General features: G+C 42.0%; 1 protein-coding gene across 1 annotated transcript; it reads left to right on the plus strand.

Annotated features, from left to right (window-relative positions):
* The first annotated feature begins 1,359 nt into the window (after positions 1-1,359).
* On the plus strand, positions 1,360-15,177 carry LOC119345826 (TATA-binding protein-associated factor BTAF1-like). The gene is made up of 29 exons (XM_037615694.1): positions 1,360-1,490; positions 1,845-1,980; positions 2,438-2,532; positions 3,585-3,805; positions 3,910-3,967; positions 4,110-4,191; positions 4,703-5,049; positions 5,459-5,567; positions 5,647-6,292; positions 6,383-6,515; positions 6,611-6,679; positions 6,888-7,099; positions 7,236-7,473; positions 8,047-8,220; positions 8,583-9,005; positions 9,091-9,528; positions 9,658-9,777; positions 9,862-10,350; positions 10,510-11,048; positions 11,266-11,755; positions 11,882-11,950; positions 12,602-12,706; positions 12,788-13,006; positions 13,106-13,360; positions 13,444-13,493; positions 13,922-14,031; positions 14,120-14,202; positions 14,339-14,551; positions 14,622-15,177. Exons 2-29 carry the CDS (start codon positions 1,929-1,931, stop codon positions 14,790-14,792), a joined length of 6,210 nt encoding a protein of 2,069 aa, XP_037471591.1. The 5' UTR covers positions 1,360-1,490; positions 1,845-1,928; the 3' UTR covers positions 14,793-15,177.
* The last annotated feature ends 1,865 nt before the right edge of the window (positions 15,178-17,042 follow it).

A 17,042-nucleotide genomic window follows, 5' to 3' on the forward strand; every position in this document is an offset into this window, starting at 1 on the left:
GGTCCTTGCTGGTGTTGATGTTTTTACCTTTAACGAGGTCGGTCATGCGATGTGTAGATCACCTTGTGATCACAGCAGTGGTGGCTAGTGTGCAACAGCATTTTGTCTCCAAAATTTGTGGAAGGATGAATGAAAGGAAAACCGGCATTCGAAGGCCTGGTCGGTGGGCTCGTCCTAGGGTTTGGATTTGTTGAATTTTGCAAGGCCCCGATGCGCGAAGTATCCTGAGACCTATATATAGAGGTAAAAAGAAAAACATATCTGGCACCCACATAGAGCCCACATAGATAATCACAATCATAGTAATAACTAATTTAATGTAATGAAAATTGTGAAAGCAAAAAAAGCTTCCATGGTAGAATCTGAAATAGCCATGTTAACAACAGTACCGCACAGACTGATCGAACCTTGTGAACAAAATTTTTTTTTGAGTTGTTAAATGATTTTGAGATAGTTTGTGAACAAGATAGGCAGGCAGAGGCGGCCGTCAAAGAGCCCGAGCATGCATGTAGGTTGTCTTTTGTTTTAACGAGAAAAGATGGACAGTAAATTTGAGGGCGAGCTGATTGGTGTGCGGATTGAAGTAGCGTGCGGCAATGGGCTTTTTTTCCGTTCTAGACAAATAATCTAAGTAGATGAACAACTGGATTAATTTTTCAAATATAAAAGGTTTCTATATTATACTTTTTTTGGGCCATTTGATGTTGACGGAAATAATGCTCCTTTCAGAAATAACTAGTGAATAAAAGGCAATAAGGAACATTTAAACAGTTTAACAATTAGAAGAAAAAAAATGGGTTAAACATTTTCCGGAAGTTTTAGCAAATAAAACCGAACCAACGACCGATGCTTGAGAAAATCCATATGTTGATGAATTCAAACATGTTGTTGATTTTCGAAAAGGTTTGAAAATTTGGAAAAAGTTTTCGCGGATTTGAAAATGTTGATGGTTTCAAATATGTGCACGGGTTTCAAGAAATATTCATGATTTCACAAAGTTGAGAGTGATAGATGGCGTATCTCGGCGGTGCAGATAATGTGGTCATGGCCGTTGGAGATCATGACTGTTTTTTTCTCGGCCCTTTTCTTTTCCTAGTAATCAATAAAGAAGAAAAGAAAAGAAGAAAGCCCATGTAGAGAAGAGAAGAGGGCCGCGGGGGGAAGGGGAGAGAAAGAGGGGCCCAAGTCGAGGCGACCGCCAAGGGAGGGAAGAAGCAGCTCGCCTATAAAATAACGCCCTTCCCAACCCCGACCCGGTAGCCAGCCCTCTCGAGCAGGTTAGACTCGACCGGGAAGCGAGTAGCGACCGAGCCCGGGCGCGCGCGTGTGGAACGGAGGATTGGGCTCGCCACCCCGACCCCACACCGCCCCCCCTCCCTCCCCGGCGGGGGCTCCTCCTCTCCTCTCCTCCTCCCGCGATCCCCTTCTCCCTCCCCCCGTCGCCGCCGCGCTCCACCGCCCCCCTCGCCGGCGACCTTACTCCGTCCCAGGTACTACGCCTCCCGCCCTCCCCCCTACCCCTCTCCCTCCCTCGCTATCGATTTGTTTCTTCTATTTTGCCGCGCGCCCTCTCCCCCACGTACGGATAAGACTGGATCCCCCCGCGCGCGTTCGCACGGGCTCCCTCCCTCCGCCGCGGCCATAAACCGCCGGCGCCGCCAATCCGCCTCGCGCGCAACCGCTCCCAGGCCCTGCGTGTCCCGCAGCGCCTCCAGCCCCGCCTCCGCGGATTTCGAATCCAATTTGAAACCGTCAGCCGCGCCCGATTTGTCCTCGTCCCGCGCGCGCATGTCCGTTTCCTGCGCTCGGCCTCACCCGTCCCTTTGTTGTTGTTTGCTGAGCAGGTATGCGGCGGAGCAATTGATTCCGAGTGAAGCGCCGCCCGCCGCCGAGTGGAAGTGGAGTGGGACCTCGGATGAGTGCCACCCATGGCCGCGCAGAGCTCCTCCCGCCTTCACCGCCTCCTCACATTGCTCGACAGTATCCTTCCCTTGCTTCCTTCCTATACAGTAATATTATTGTTTCATTCCAACAAGGCACTTGCACTTGCATTCACTTCTATTTTGATTGTTTGTTTGTTTGTTTGTTTGTTTGTGCCCATTCACTCTCTGGACAAAGCAAAAACAAGCACCAGTTGGAATGGACTGTCAAGTTTGCCATGCTTGGTAATAACCCTACTGCTTAGTTTAGCCACCTAGTAAGGTAATATGATGTGATGTGATGTTCAGTGCCTCATCATCACCGTCATCTGTTCTGCAAAGTTTCCTTCAACCTCACCTAGCTCAGTTGGAATGGAGTTTCAAGTCAGCCACGCTTTCTAATAAATAACCATAGTGTTTACCAACCTATATATATATAATAATGTACTGTTATGTGATGTTCACTGCCTCATCACCACCATCATCTCTTCTACAAAGTTTCCTTTAACCTGACTTAGCCGGTTCGACACAAGCGACAAGGTTCGCGGCCGCGCGCCAGATCGGAGAAATCGCAAGGACACATCCCCAGGAGCTAAATGCTCTGTTGAAAAAGGTACGTGCACGATGCCGCAGGCTTTAATGTTGTGAGATTTGCAAACCTGGAAGGAACCCTTCAACTGTTCGCCTAGTATGCTCTATGCTGCGCTGTTCAAGCCATGATGTATGAAGGAATGCATGGTTTTGTAGCTGCATCACTTCATTCTTGTTCTTCTTTGATACCACATGAATTCATCCTACATTGTTTCCTCTGTTATATGTTACATCTTCGGTTGTGTCTAATTTGATCTGTCCAAATAGCAGTTCTGTTGGCCTATGTTTTTAAGGCGTCGCCTAGTCGTCGCCTAAGCGTCAAGGCGCCCCAGGATGGCAAGGCGTCTACCCCGCCTTAGACAGACATGAAGTGTACGGCTGTGGCTGCCCTAGTTCTGGCTGCTCCTGGGGCTTGGAGATGACGGCCCCGCTGTCTCCCGGCACCATGAAGAGGAGGGAGGACTGGGGGCTCCTGGGGCTTGCTGCTGTGAGGGAGAAGGGTGGGGCCATGAAGAGGAGGGAGGGAGGACCAGAAGGGTATGGCTTCGTGGCGGCTGTGGTGGGAAAGAAGGGAAAGAGATAGTGGAATTAGGTCACGGGGGTGTATATGGCCACTAGATGGGCTTTTGGGCCACTGGGAGGTGCATAAGTAGTGGCCCATCTCTCAGCCATTGCTCTTTTTCTAGTATTAATATGTGCAGACCTATTGATGACTCTTTTCCTGCAATGTTTAAGGCGTCGCCTTGCCTCGCCTTACCGCCTCGCCTTGGCGCTTAGGCGTCAGAGCGGCCCTCCTCCGCCTTATGACGCTTTACCGCCTTAAAAACATAGCTGTTGGCTATATATATGACCTGACCTACGCATGCATGTTTGAATGTTGATTCGTGTTTTTATGGAGCAATCCAAGTACTCACATATGTTCAGTCAGATTAAATTATGACTCAATACTGTTGTGATATCAACATGCTAGCATATATGCTATGCATAGTTTACTGGAGAGCGGCCAGCTTTCATTCTCTATGCATTATGCACGTAATGGTGGCTGAACGTTATGCTCTCATGTGCCAATTTTAGGTGTCTCAGTACCTTCGTAGTAAGAATTGGGACACGAGGGTTGCTGCAGCTCAGGCGATCGGTTCCATAGCAGAGAATGTCAAGCACACGTCAGTCAAAGACTTGTTTGCAGCTGCGGAAGCAGAAAAACAGGCTTCTGGGTTATCTGATGAAACTGGTGATGTTGGGTCAGCATTGCCACAGCCTGATACTACTGCAACATCTGAGCTTGCTTTTGGAAGGTTTGATGGATTTGGTTTCCCAACGTTTTGTTTACTTCCCTCTTTCTGTCTTGATCCCATCTCTTAAAATGAAGAGACTAATAATGCTGTTCTTTTTGTTGCAGCTTTGATATAAACAGGGTACTGGAATTTGGGTCTCCTTTGTTGTCATCGGGTGGACAGGTTCATCTTTTGTGCCATTATTCTTGCTCCTCAATACTTGATGAATGAACACAACTAAAATATTTTGGATTTCTTCCGTAACACATCAATGAACTGAAGAGTTTGGTCTGACTACTTGAGTTCTCTCTGTTTTGATTGCTAGGAATTCGATGTTGCTAACGATAATGGCAAGAATCCATCAGACCGCTTAGCTCGCCAAAAGCAAAATCTTCGGCGGCGTTTAGGTATGTTATTTTTCTTACTATGTACGGTAAAGCACAATCTGTTTCCAAGATTTAATTAATGTTTCATCTTATTGTTGGTCGGTGTTCACAAAATATAGATTGTTGTGAGATTATAGATTTAAAGATGGATAATTAGCCTTTTTTCAGTTAATTGTAATATCAATTTTTGTAATGCATTTTCTTGTGTGCCCTACATTAGGATTCTGCCGATCAGTTTGAATTCGTATATTGGTGATCACTAAATACTAAGTAGCTAATTTTCTGACCAATTATATTGCGCTGCTTACATCTATTGGATTTGCTGAGGTTGCGAGCAGGGGTTAAAATATTATTAGTGTCAAAAGGTATTAAATCATTAGTTGCTCCTTTGTTCACTTTTGCTTAATATATGTGATGCAAAGTGCTATCTGATCTCATATAGGATCTCGTGTGCTGTTTCCGTAATGTCTACTTCGCATATTTCCAGTGCTATTTTGGATTGGTTTCATACTTCTTTCTTATTCTAGTGCAGGTCTCGATGTGTGCGAGCAGTTTATGGATTTCAATGATGTTTTCAAAGATGAGGATCTTCTTGCCCAAAAGAATTATTGGGGTGCAAATGCCCAAAACAATGGATTTTATTCGTATAATAGTGGTCAGAATATTCAGCACTTGGTTGCCTCCATGGTTCCTAGGTATCCAAAACATTCTACTTTTCGACCTAAGCGGCTAAGTGCCAGGGAACGTAATATGCTGAAGCGGAAAGCAAAGAGCAATGCGAAGGATCATACAAAGTCTATACCGGAGGATGACGAGGTTGTGCTTAAAAATTCTGCATCGTCCAATGGAGCTTCTTCTGACCAAGTTGGCACATATAATGTAAGGATCAATCAATCACATGCTCGGAAATATATTTGATTTACTTTCGTGAGATGGTTAATTTATATATAAGATACCTCATTCTTGAAATAATCTAAAGCATCAGCAAATTTATGCCTGCTAGTATTTTTATTTTTCCAATATTTCAAAGCATAAAAGCAGTAAAATTTTGTTTCATATCGATTGCTGCCATAGATTGTAGTATGCCTAAATATGTGGCATGGTGCAAGTGGCTGATACACTTCACTTGCCCTGGTATTCTTGTGCTTAATGCATGGGCATGTTTGCTAGTTCGTTATTGCTGTTGCTTTGTCTGGCAATTAGACGTTACTTCTGCAGTAGCATTCCTAGGAGGATGGCTTTGTCTTCAATCCATGATGATTTGATAATTTCATTTCCCTAATTTCAGGATGCTTCTGACACAGTTGCAGATGAAGACAATGTGGAGTACAGTGACAGTGGGAGATGGCCTTTTCAACAGTTTGTTGATCAGCTTATTCTTGACATGTTTGACCCTAGTAAGTGCACGTCCCAACTCCAACATTTGTCTCTTTTTGTGTTGCTTGTATCCTTTAACTGAGTTTTGTTTCCTTTTAGTTTGGGAAGTTCGCCATGGCACCATTATGGCTTTGAGGGAAATTTTGACGCATCAAGGTGCTTGTGCTGGAGTATATTTCCCTGATCTGAGCTCACCTTTTGCTGATCTGGATGATAAAACCGATTCTGACACCCTGAAAAAGCCTCATGGTATTGATCTTAATGAAGACATTGATGCGGAACATCTTGAACCGGTTTTGAAGAGGCATAAGAAAGAAGAGCTAAATCCTTCTGAGATTATGCTTGAACCAGTTGTGGAGAGACATATGGAAGAGGAGAAACCAAATCCTTCTGAGATTATGCACATTGACGTGGATAAGGATCTGGTCAATCCTGATGATTCCAAAGCCGAGGCAGGTTTGAGTAATGTGCTCACTGTATCGAGTGATGAACCTAATTCTGCTCATGTAAAGGTCGAGCCAGAGTTGCAGCTTGATAATTCAACTGATCCCTCTAAAGTGGAAACATCATGTACATCACTCAACAGTGCACTCAACTCGGTATCAAATCCAAGTTCTGTTGTACATGCTCCTGACAATTCAAAATATGTGAAACTGATGAAATTGGCCAAGTACTCGTGTATGAAGAATTGGGAGTTTCTTCAAGATTGTGCAATTCGTTTCCTTTGTGCACTCTCACTGGACCGGTATGCATTTCGAGATTTCAAGATGGGCATGCTTATATATCTTTTTCTTGGTTATTAGCCTTACTTTTGCACACCTTTTTCTGCTCGCAGCTTTGGTGATTATGTATCTGATCAAGTGGTTGCCCCTGTCCGTGAAACTTGCGCTCAAGCTCTTGGTGCTGTTCTGAAGTACATGCATCCTTCTTTAGTGTGCCATACACTAAATATCTTACTGCAAATGCAGGTATGTGTTGTAGTTATCTGTCTCATGATCATCCATTTCTAAAACAAAACATTCACTTTGGTCGTCACTGTCATCTCTTTTATTTGTTTTTTCAGCGCAGGCAAGAGTGGGAAGTTCGTCATGGGAGCCTCCTTGGAATTAAATACCTGGTTGCGGTTCGCAAGGTGATTGCTAATCGAGCAATTGATCACCTATATAAGATTTTATTTCCATATTGCGCTGTTATGTGATTGACTACACCTGGCTTTGTACAACTCATGTCAATCTAGATGCTCCAGTGTGCACTGTTAATGGCTTGTTCATCCATATTGATGTATGAATTGATACCCAATCTGTATACAAAATTGATAATACCGTTTTCTGCCTCACCAGGAAATGCTTAAAGATCTGTTTGAGTATGTCCTTCATGCTTGTAAAGCTGGTCTGGAAGATCCGGATGATGATGTCCGTGCTGTAGCTGCAGAGGCCCTGATCCCGGCTGCTGCTTCTTTAGTTAGACTAAATGATCAATTGCTGAATTCAGTTGTGATGTTGTTATGGGATATATTGCTTGACCTTGATGACCTAAGCCCATCTACAAGCAGGTATCACTCAATCTCGTGTCGTGTGGCAAACATACATTAGCGTAAAGTTGAGCATAAGCCAAAGATTATTTGACCAATTTACGGCTGTTCTTTCATCTTCTGAAACTAAACTGTTAACATTTCTTTTCTATTTCAGTGTAATGAATTTGTTAGCTGAGATATATTCGCAACCAGAGATGGTTCCAAAGATGCTTGGCACGGCAGCCTTAAGCGAGAGAGAATTTGATCTAAACAAAGCTACTCAGATGGCTGAGCAAGAAGACAAGTTGGCATACAGCGAGAACCCTTATGTTTTAGCCACACTGACACCCCGTTTGTGGCCTTTTATGAGACACAGTATTACATCAGTCCGGCGTTCTGCTATACGAACATTGGTAAGAATTACTTGGAATTTAGGATCCACTTTGGTTTATTGTGCTGATGTATCATTGAGTTATAGAAAGAACCGTCATTGTTCAGTGAGAAATTTCTACAACCATGTGGTGCAGCAGTCTGAGTCATGTGGCTACTTTTGCAACTTTGTTTACTAAAGAAATCACCAGAGTTTTGGAATTGATTTATAGAAATTAGCAGTCAGTACCATTCAATCACATGTCTCTACAGCTGATGTAGTTCAGCAGCTTTGAATCATCTGGCTAATCCCTTTCTCAGCTTTGTTTACTAAAGAAACAACCTGCCATGAGATACTTTTGCCAGTCGCAAGAACTGAATAATGCATTTTTGTTGCCTTTAGTGCAAGTCCATGTCTTACATTTGCATCAGTTTTGAGCCAGTGGGCTAATGTTTTAGCCAACTTTCTTTAGTAAAATATTACTTTTGAGTTGTTGTTTTTTCAGCCTCAAGTATGGAGTAATGCAATTTCATTGCCATTATGTATACTGAATTTTGTGAGTCCACTTGTATCATTATGCTTTCCTAGTTAACTATGAAGTTTTGACTGTTTGTAGGAGAGGCTTCTTGAGGTTTGCAACACCAGGAGTTCAGCTGGAGATGCCTCATCTAATTTCTGGCCTACATCCATATTAGGTGACTCACTGCAGGTTGCCTTCCAGAATATACTTTTGGAGTCGAATGACGAGATTCTTCAATCTTCTGAAAGGGCTTGGAAACTTCTACTTCAGGTTAATGTTCTGGACTTCTGGGCATTTTGTAAAGGACTTCACTACAAATCTGACGTCAGATCTTTGACCATGGCAAATCGAACCTTTTTATGGCAATTTGTGTTACTGAGGATGACAAGTTTAGTTGGCGAGCATGGCAAATCCGCCTTTGTTTTGTTTTCTTGCCAGGAAATTGCAATGCTCATAAACTAAAATTGCCATCCTCGTGCCAACTGAAGTTGCTATAAAAAACGTTCAATTTGCCATGTTTAAAAATCTGGCGTCAGAGTTTTAGCATTACCGTTTGTAAATACCCAGAAACTTTAGTAATCTTGTCTATCATAGGATGGTATTAACAAACAAAACCATCTTTGCTATTGCAGTGCCCTGAGAAAGACCTTGAGTGTGCTGCAACATCATATTTTAGTAATTGGGTGCAACTTGCTACGACTCCATATGGCTCAACATTGGATTCTACAAAAATGTTTATGCCAGTTGCCCTTCCCCGAGGAAGCCGTTCAAGAGCTGCAAAGATAAGATCTGCAAAGCTAGAACATGAAAGTTCAAGAATGATATCTTTTGGTTCTACAGGAGAAAATACTTCACACGAGAAGCAATTCGATCTTTCTTCAAATGTTCCAAAGATAATCGTGGGGGCCGATTCTGACAAATCTGTTACCCATACACGAGTGCTAACAGCAATGGCCCTTGGGCTTTTCGCCTCGAAGTTGCCAGTTGGCTCGTGGCAAGTTGTTCTTACTCCACTTGCTAATGATGTCATGTCTCTCTCAGGAGTCCAGAGACAGGTTAGAAATGGCCGCATTATATTAGTGTGTTAATATCTTCACTCCAGAACTATTTGCATTGTACTGATCTGTTTTCTTGATCCAGGTGGCTTCTATGGTTATTGTTTCTTGGTTTAAAGATCTCAGAGGAAGAGATCTCGCTGCAGTGGGCACATTGCTAGCTTTCTTCTCCTCTGTGAAAGAGTATCTTTTGGACTTGCTGTCTTGCTCTGATCCGGCATTTCCAACAAAAGGCTCTGTGCTTCCCTATTCTGAACTTGCAAGAACATACACAAAGATGCGCAATGAAGCGACTAATTTATTTCGCACAGTAGAGTCTTGTGCTGTTTTCAAAGATTATGCCAGCAGCTTAAATTTTAACGCTGACATGCTGAGCGTTGATGATGCTATTAATTTTGCTTCAAAGCTGTCGTTACCCACTGAGTTTGATCTTCCTTCGGACAGTGAGAAAATTGTCCTGAATAACATAGAGTCAGCTAAACAAGGCCTGTTGTCCACATCAGGCTACTTGAAGTGTGTTCAGGTATGTGTCTTCTCCAGTTATTGTCTGTTTATATTTGTGTTAAAATGTCGAAGGTCTGTGTTACATTATTCTTGGTCAGTCCATGGTTGCATCTTCACATAAGTTAACTCATTTAATATTGTTATGCAGAACAATTTGCATGTCACTGTCTCTTCTTTAGTGGCTTCTGCTGTCGTCTGGATGTCGGGGTTACCAAGCAAGTTGAATCCAGTCATTTTACCTTTAATGGCTGCAATAAAAAGAGAACAGGTAAAACATGTAAACTTGTGCTTACTTTAGCAATTCTACTTTGTCAATTTAGCATATGAATTTAGATGTTTCCATGTCATGTAGGAGGAACTACTTCAAGACAAAGCTGCAGATGCACTTGCAGAGCTCATTTTTGGTTGTGTTGGTCGGAAGCCAGGCCCCAACGACAAGCTTACAAAGAACCTCTGCACCTTAGCATGCACTGATATCAGTGAGACACCTCAAGCTGCAGTTATCAATTCAATACAGGTTATCGAGGACCAAAATTTGTTGTCAATCGGGAAGCGTTTTAGCAACCACAAATCCAGGGGTCATGTGAATTCTGGTGGTGAAGAAAGAACAAAAACGGAAGGTTATATAAGTCGTCGTGGATCAGAGTTGGCTTTAAAGCATCTCTGTGAGAAATTTGGATCATCATTATTCGAAAAACTCCCCAAGTTGTGGGATTGCCTTACCGAGTTTCTTGAACCTATTAAGATCGAAGATGACATTCAGAAAGATGATCCAAGTATAACACAACTAGGCAGGTCTTGTGAGGATAAGGACCCACAGTCCCTCATAAATAACATCCAGGTTTGTTCCATCCGGACTTAATGTGGATTCAGTGTTAGGTGGCTGTGACAGTTATATTCTATAGGCATAGATCGTCATGTCAAATCATTTAGTCTAGACTTATTTGACTGCATTTCAGTCACATGTCCATGCTTCTAATGGTGTGCCTGATTGTTGCAGGTTGTTCGTTCAATTACACCTCACCTGCCTGAGCCCTTGAGGCCTCAGCTGTTAAGGCTCCTTCCCTGTATTCTTGGGTGCGCGCGTCATTCTCATGTGGCTGTTAGGTTAGCTGCTGCCAGGTGTATCACGTCAATGGCGAAATCACTGACTGGTAATGTGATGGTAGTTGTCATAGAAAATGCCATTCCAATGTTGTCGGATTCATCTTCTGTGTGTGCAAGACAAGGAGCTGGGATGCTTTTGAGCCTTCTTGTCCAGGGTTTGGCTGTGGAGTTGGTTCCTTATGCTCCTTTCCTTGTTGTACCTCTTCTGAGGTGCATGAGCGACCCTGATGGATCTGTTAGGCAGTCTGTCACTCACAGTTTCGCTGCTTTGGTCCCTTTGCTGCCATTAGCGAAGGGTGTTCCCCTACCAAGTGGACTAAGTGAGCGCTTATATAGCAGCACAGAAGATGCGCAGTTTCTGGAACAACTCCTTGACAACTCCCAAATTGATGATCACAAGCTCAACATTCATCTTAGTGTTGAGTTGCGCAGGTCTGTAACTATCATTAAAGTTCCTTAGTCAGAATTTGGCTTCATGATGGCATTCTACTTTATTGAAATTGTTTATTTTGCATGCATAAAAATGAAATTGTCATGTAAGTTGAGTCTAGCTTACTTCATATGTTGAAAAATGTTCTGCTGTATATTGCCTCTCTGCAGGTTTATGTTTGTTCTGATGTTTTTTTTTAAATAAAATCTTGTTTGTCAGGTACCAGCAAGAAGGAATCAACTGGTTAGCATTCCTTAGACGGTTTAAGTTACATGGAATTTTATGTGATGACATGGGGCTTGGCAAGACACTCCAGGCATCTGCTATCGTAGCAAGTGATATTGCCGAGTCCCGTGCACGGAATGATGACAAAGATCCAAAATCTTTGATTATTTGTCCTTCTACATTAGTAGCACACTGGGAATACGAAGTGGAGAAATACATAGACAGCTCTATCATGAAACCTCTTCAGTACATTGGCTCATCACAAGACAGGATGACGCTCCGTGCTCAATTCGATAAATTCAATGTCATCATAACATCGTATGATATTATACGCAAGGATATCGATTTTCTCGAGAGTGTCATTTGGAACTATTGTGTTCTGGATGAAGGGCACATAATAAAGAACTCAAGATCTAAAATAACGTCTGCTGTGAAGCAGTTGAAAGCACAGCACCGTCTTATCTTGAGTGGAACTCCTATTCAGGTATACCTTAAGCTGCTCTCTATTTGTGTTCACATATTCATTTATGTCTGTGTCCTTTGTGGATAGTAAATTAGCTGCCATTGATTTCATTATTTCTTTAAGTTGACACATCCTTTTGAACCGCAGAACAATGTATTGGAATTGTGGTCGCTATTTGACTTCCTTATGCCAGGGTTTCTTGGAACAGAAAAACAGGTAAGTTGTGCTATGAATCTGTACTTTCTTATGGAACCGATTGAAAGTAACTTTTAGTCTGCTCTAGCCTCCTTCTCCCTACATCCCAACAACAGAGTTACTATCAATGACTAGAATTTAGCCCAGCACATCTAGAAGTGACTATGGTGGTGTGTTCCATCAGAGTCACAGGTGTAATATTATCAGTTAAGACTAGAATTTGAACAACAATGACCTAATTAATATTTGCTTGTTAGTTGAAGAATGGTCATCTGGCTTTCGTGGTGTGTGTATATTTTTATTTTAGAGTCCAGGCACCACAACAACTAAAACTATGAGCCATTACACTTTCTTACGTATGATGTTCAGTACTCCCTCTGTAAAGAAAGATAAGAGCGTTTAGATCACTCTTATATTTCTTTATACAGAGGGAGCATGTGCTAGGCTGCATCATAAAATTATTTATTCCAACTAGTCTATGAAGGATAAACCTCGAAGTGGAATACATACAAACCAAAGAAAGTCGACACACCTTACTTATTTAGACCTCAATCAGCTGAAAAGAAGTTATTTCCTGAAGATGCAATCCATACTACTCTCGTCAAAAGCACATATTCCATCGTGGCATCTATCTTGGTATGCTGAAATCTGACCAAACATTGCTTTGCACAGTTCCAATCTACATATGGGAAACCACTGATAGCAGCTAAAGATTCCAAATGTTCAGCAAAGGATGCTGAAGCAGGCATTCTTGCAATGGAGGCACTTCACAAACAGGTTTTTATCTTGTGTCTTATATTTTAGAAATAACACTCTATTATTGCCTTATTGATGAATAAATTAACCTTGCTATACCAGGTCATGCCATTTCTACTCAGAAGAACCAAGGATGAAGTCTTATCGGATCTTCCAGAGAAGATTATCCAGGATAGACATTGCAATCTCAGCCACTTACAGCTGAAACTTTATGACAAGTTCTCCAGCTCCAACGTGAAAGAAGAGATTTCAACTATAGTAAAAGCAGATGAATCAGAGCCATCCACCTCTCAACCAAAGGCAACTCGCCATGTGTTCCAGGTGCTACAGATTGCCAACTCTTTCTTGTTTCTTCATTCTGTAGTATCCTGTTTTAGTACTACCCTCTAAATGGATCGATATTCTTTTGTGATAATGTAGGCACTACAATACCTGTTGAAGCTCTGCAGCCATCCTTTACTTGTAATTGGGGAGAGCCCACCTGACTATATTGTGGAGCATCTAAAGGAAATAGGTATGGGAACTGGTGATGAACTGCATGAGCTGCACCACTCTCCTAAGCTTGTTGCTCTTCAAGAGATATTGCAAGAGTGTGGTATAGGATCAGAAATATCTAGTCCTGATGCTTCTGCGGCTGTTGGGCAACACAGAGTTTTGATTTTTGCTCAACATAAGGTATTGAGTCTGTTTCTCTGTGATGTCTCTCTTGTTTCTCTCTTCTGATTTCATCCTTATTCTGTCCTCAACTTTTTCTGTAGGCTTTCCTTGACATTATTGAGAAGGACCTGTTTCAGTCCCATATGAGAAGGTGAGTTTTATGTCATTTTCCTACCTATATTGGTTGCATCTAGATATGCATTATTTTATATTCAACAAATACCATTTAGTGCTATATTCTCACATTAGTAGCAGATGCAAATTATCTGGAAGAACGTTGCTGTATGTAGTACCATTATGTGCCTCACCTTCTGTTTTACTGTTTAAGGAGTCCTGTGTGCTTAAATATTTCAGAATTGCTGCTGCTGAACTGTCTAATGTGTAAATTTGAGTTGGGATACCACTGATTAAATTGACCAAAAACTAATTTAGGCTGTTAGTTTTATTGTAATGTAATTTTGCTGCCATTTTATATTTCTGCAGCATTTAAAGTCATCAAGAGTTAATATGCATTATTATATCATCATATCGCCTTTCTAGGCAAGCCATCTGATTAGGGAGATTTTGATAATGTTGCAGCGTCACGTATTTGCGGCTTGATGGCTCTGTTCAAACAGACAAGAGATTTGAAATTGTCAAGACGTTCAATTCGGACCCAACCATCGATGTGCTTCTACTAACGACTCATGGTAGGTTCAAGGAATTCCTTGTGAAGTGGGGGTTTTACTTCTTGGTACGCTAGAAAGGCTTTGCTTAAATGATTCTTGTTTGTTGCAGTTGGTGGTCTGGGCTTGAATTTGACGTCTGCTGACACTTTGGTCTTCATGGAACATGATTGGAACCCAATGAAGGATCTCCAGGTTCGTCTTTTGCATCTGAACAGAGAGATGACGCATTTCCCCCTGCATTAATTAGAATCCATATGCAGTTTTTCTGACTATTAATGACTTCAGATTATTACTTTGTCCTCTGATGAATGCAATTCTGCTGTGACAGGCGATGGACAGAGCACATCGTCTGGGCCAAAGGAAAGTTGTGAATGTGCACCGTCTCATCATGCGCGGCACCCTGGAGGAGAAAGTGATGAGTCTCCAGCGGTTCAAGGTGTCGGTCGCCAACGCGGTCATAAACTCTGAGAACGCTAGCCTGAAGACCATGAACACTGACCAGCTACTCGATTTGTTCACTTCGACCCCTGCTTCCAGAAAGGTACGATAGTTGGGACAAACTAGTTTCCCTGTGGTATGAACTCATTCCTAATCCTATGTCCAATGTGCAGGCGTCGGTTCTCCCAAGCAGTTCGAGCGCCACGGAAGAAGAGAGCAACAAGGGGAAACCGGGTCGCAAGGGCCTCAAGTCAATCCTGAGTGGGCTGGACGAGCTGTGGGACCAGTCGCAGTATGCGGACGAGTATGATATGAACCAGTTCCTGGCGAAGCTCAACGGGTGAAGCTCACCTCGTATCATATGATGGCCGGTCGCTCGTGTACAGTGTAGAGTAAATTGGAACTGAATTGGTCTGTCTAGTAGGCTCACATGTTTTTTGTTTTTCGCCAGCCTTGGAGATCTTTCTTGTTTTAGTTTAAATACCTAGAGAAAAAAAAAGAGAAGAAGATCGCAAGATCTTGGACAAGATGGCTAACAAGCAACAAGTTATAGGTGATTGAGATGGAGATCTCAATTCTTTTGCCGCTTTTGCTAGGAGAGGGGGTTAGATGGATGGGCCACAAGAGCCTGTGAAGTTTTGGGGAGTTTTGTGTACACTCTGCTTATTTTATGATCCGAGAGTGTAGCTCCTTTGAAATTCATAATCCAATTGCATTTTTCACTGCTGATGTTGTGGAGTGAAGCAGTCCCAAAATACCAACATAATCCAATTGTCACAAATATTCCCTCTGTTTCTATGTTTTAGCAGTCAGTTGAAGTTGAATTTAAACTGCCAAAATGCCTTATATTTAGAAACGGAGGTAGTAGGAAGTAAAGCAACATTGCAGTTTTGATTCATTCGACTTATATTTAGAAACGGAGGTAGTAGGAAGTAAAGCAGCATTGCAGTTTTATTCATTCGACGTAATCAGGAAGTGATCCTGGAAGGAGATTCATATAAGACTTTACCTTTGGTGGATGTTTGAAATTACAAATTCTTGGCAATCACTAGTTTGGTCGTGGAGTACTGTATATTTCTCAAAAGTTTTTGGGGAGTTTATATAAACCCAGCTTAATTATTTCATGATCCAACAGTGTCGTAGCTAGCTACTTTAAAAATCATAATCTAATTCTCATTTTTCATATGCGTTTGTTTTATGCAACAGCTGCTTCATCCGCTCCACTTTAACCACTGTGCGCTATGCTCTTAGGGTTAATGTAACTACCCACCATCGAACTGTGTCCTTCCCCTAGACAGATTGTCTGTTTATCTTCCTCGATTGCCCAAGGAACTCATCAGGGACATCTTTGTAGAGATCTCTAGCAACCACACCGCCACATTCCTATGCATAGAAAACAACGTAAATTTCATTTGTACCGCATTATTAGCTTATTCCATGAGGGGATGATGACATGTGCACTAAGTTAGGGTTTTGATATTTATGGGAGATACATTCCTCGTAATAGAGGGATCACCTGATTGTATTATACAACCGAAACAAATATAATTACAAAACTACTCACACCTATCTACCTATATAAGGGATAAACGAACCTCTGTTAAAGATCAAGTTGTTTTGGAAGAAAAAGAGTTGTTAACATACATGACTCCTCAATGAAGCTCCTACCAGGATCAAGAGGCAAAAGGATTGCAAGGTCCTTGGTGATGATTTCATTGTGTGCCTTGTGGATGACACTCCCAATCCCATTTCAAAGTCTTAAGCATCTCTAGATGTTAATTGCTGGAAGGAAGCGGTCCATAGCGAAATGGATTCTAGCTAACGCCTCATGGGAGATAACTGAACGCCCCTATGATTGCAAACTTGTGGAATGTAAGTGGATGTTCAAAAGAAGCTTAGGAATGAGTACAATTGAAAGTAAAAGGCTAGACTTGTGGCCAAGCGCTATACTGAAAACGAAGGTAAAGACTTCTTCGATACCTACTCAACTATGGGTTGTGGCCATACTAGCCATGCTTTGGGTGCTACTAACATTGGCTGCCTCTCATTGTCCCTATAGTTGCAAACCTGGGATGTATGTGGGTGTTCATAAAGAAATTTAGGCCCGCTGTTACACTTGAAGAGTACAAGGCCAGGTTTGTGTCCAAAGGTTATACCCAGAAGGAAGGCCAAATTTCTTTGATACTTACTCGTCGTAGATGGTTAGGAAGGAAAGACATGGAAATTATTGAAATCTTTGTATGGCTTGAAACAAGCATCTAAGAAATGGCATGAGAAGTTTAAAAAGCAATAACATCTGTTGACTTTGTTGTTAATACAAATGTCTACATTATCAGCATGGTGGGACGAAGGAGTTATGGTTTGCTTGTATGTTGATGACATACTGGTATTTGAGACCAAACTCAAAGTCATTGAGAAGATTACAATTGTTCTATCTTATAACTCCGAGAATTATGTTAGATTGGTTTTAGGCCCATACAATTAACAATAATTCAAGGATGAGTTTCAGAGGCATGTCTATGATTTCATGACATGGTTGGAAGTTTACTCCCACCCCCGAGAGTGGAGCATGAGAAAACAAGAGTGGTACACAT

The sequence above is a fragment of the Triticum dicoccoides genome, unplaced genomic scaffold (genome assembly GCF_002162155.2).
Source record: "Triticum dicoccoides isolate Atlit2015 ecotype Zavitan unplaced genomic scaffold, WEW_v2.0 scaffold30917, whole genome shotgun sequence".
In the NCBI taxonomy this organism is placed as follows: domain Eukaryota; kingdom Viridiplantae; phylum Streptophyta; class Magnoliopsida; order Poales; family Poaceae; genus Triticum; species Triticum dicoccoides.

What these genes read in the sequence shown, in the direction of transcription:
- LOC119345826 (XM_037615694.1), top strand. Translation starts at nt 1,929, where the DNA reads ATGGCCGCGCAGAGCTCCTCCCGCCTTCACCGCCTCCTCACATTGCTC. An exon ending in TAAATGCTCTGTTGAAAAAG is followed by an intron (nt 2,533 to 3,584) that starts GTACGTGCACGA and finishes TGCCAATTTTAG; the next exon opens with GTGTCTCAGTACCTTCGTAG. An exon ending in TCTTGACATGTTTGACCCTA is followed by an intron (nt 5,568 to 5,646) that starts GTAAGTGCACGT and finishes GTTTCCTTTTAG; the next exon opens with TTTGGGAAGTTCGCCATGGC.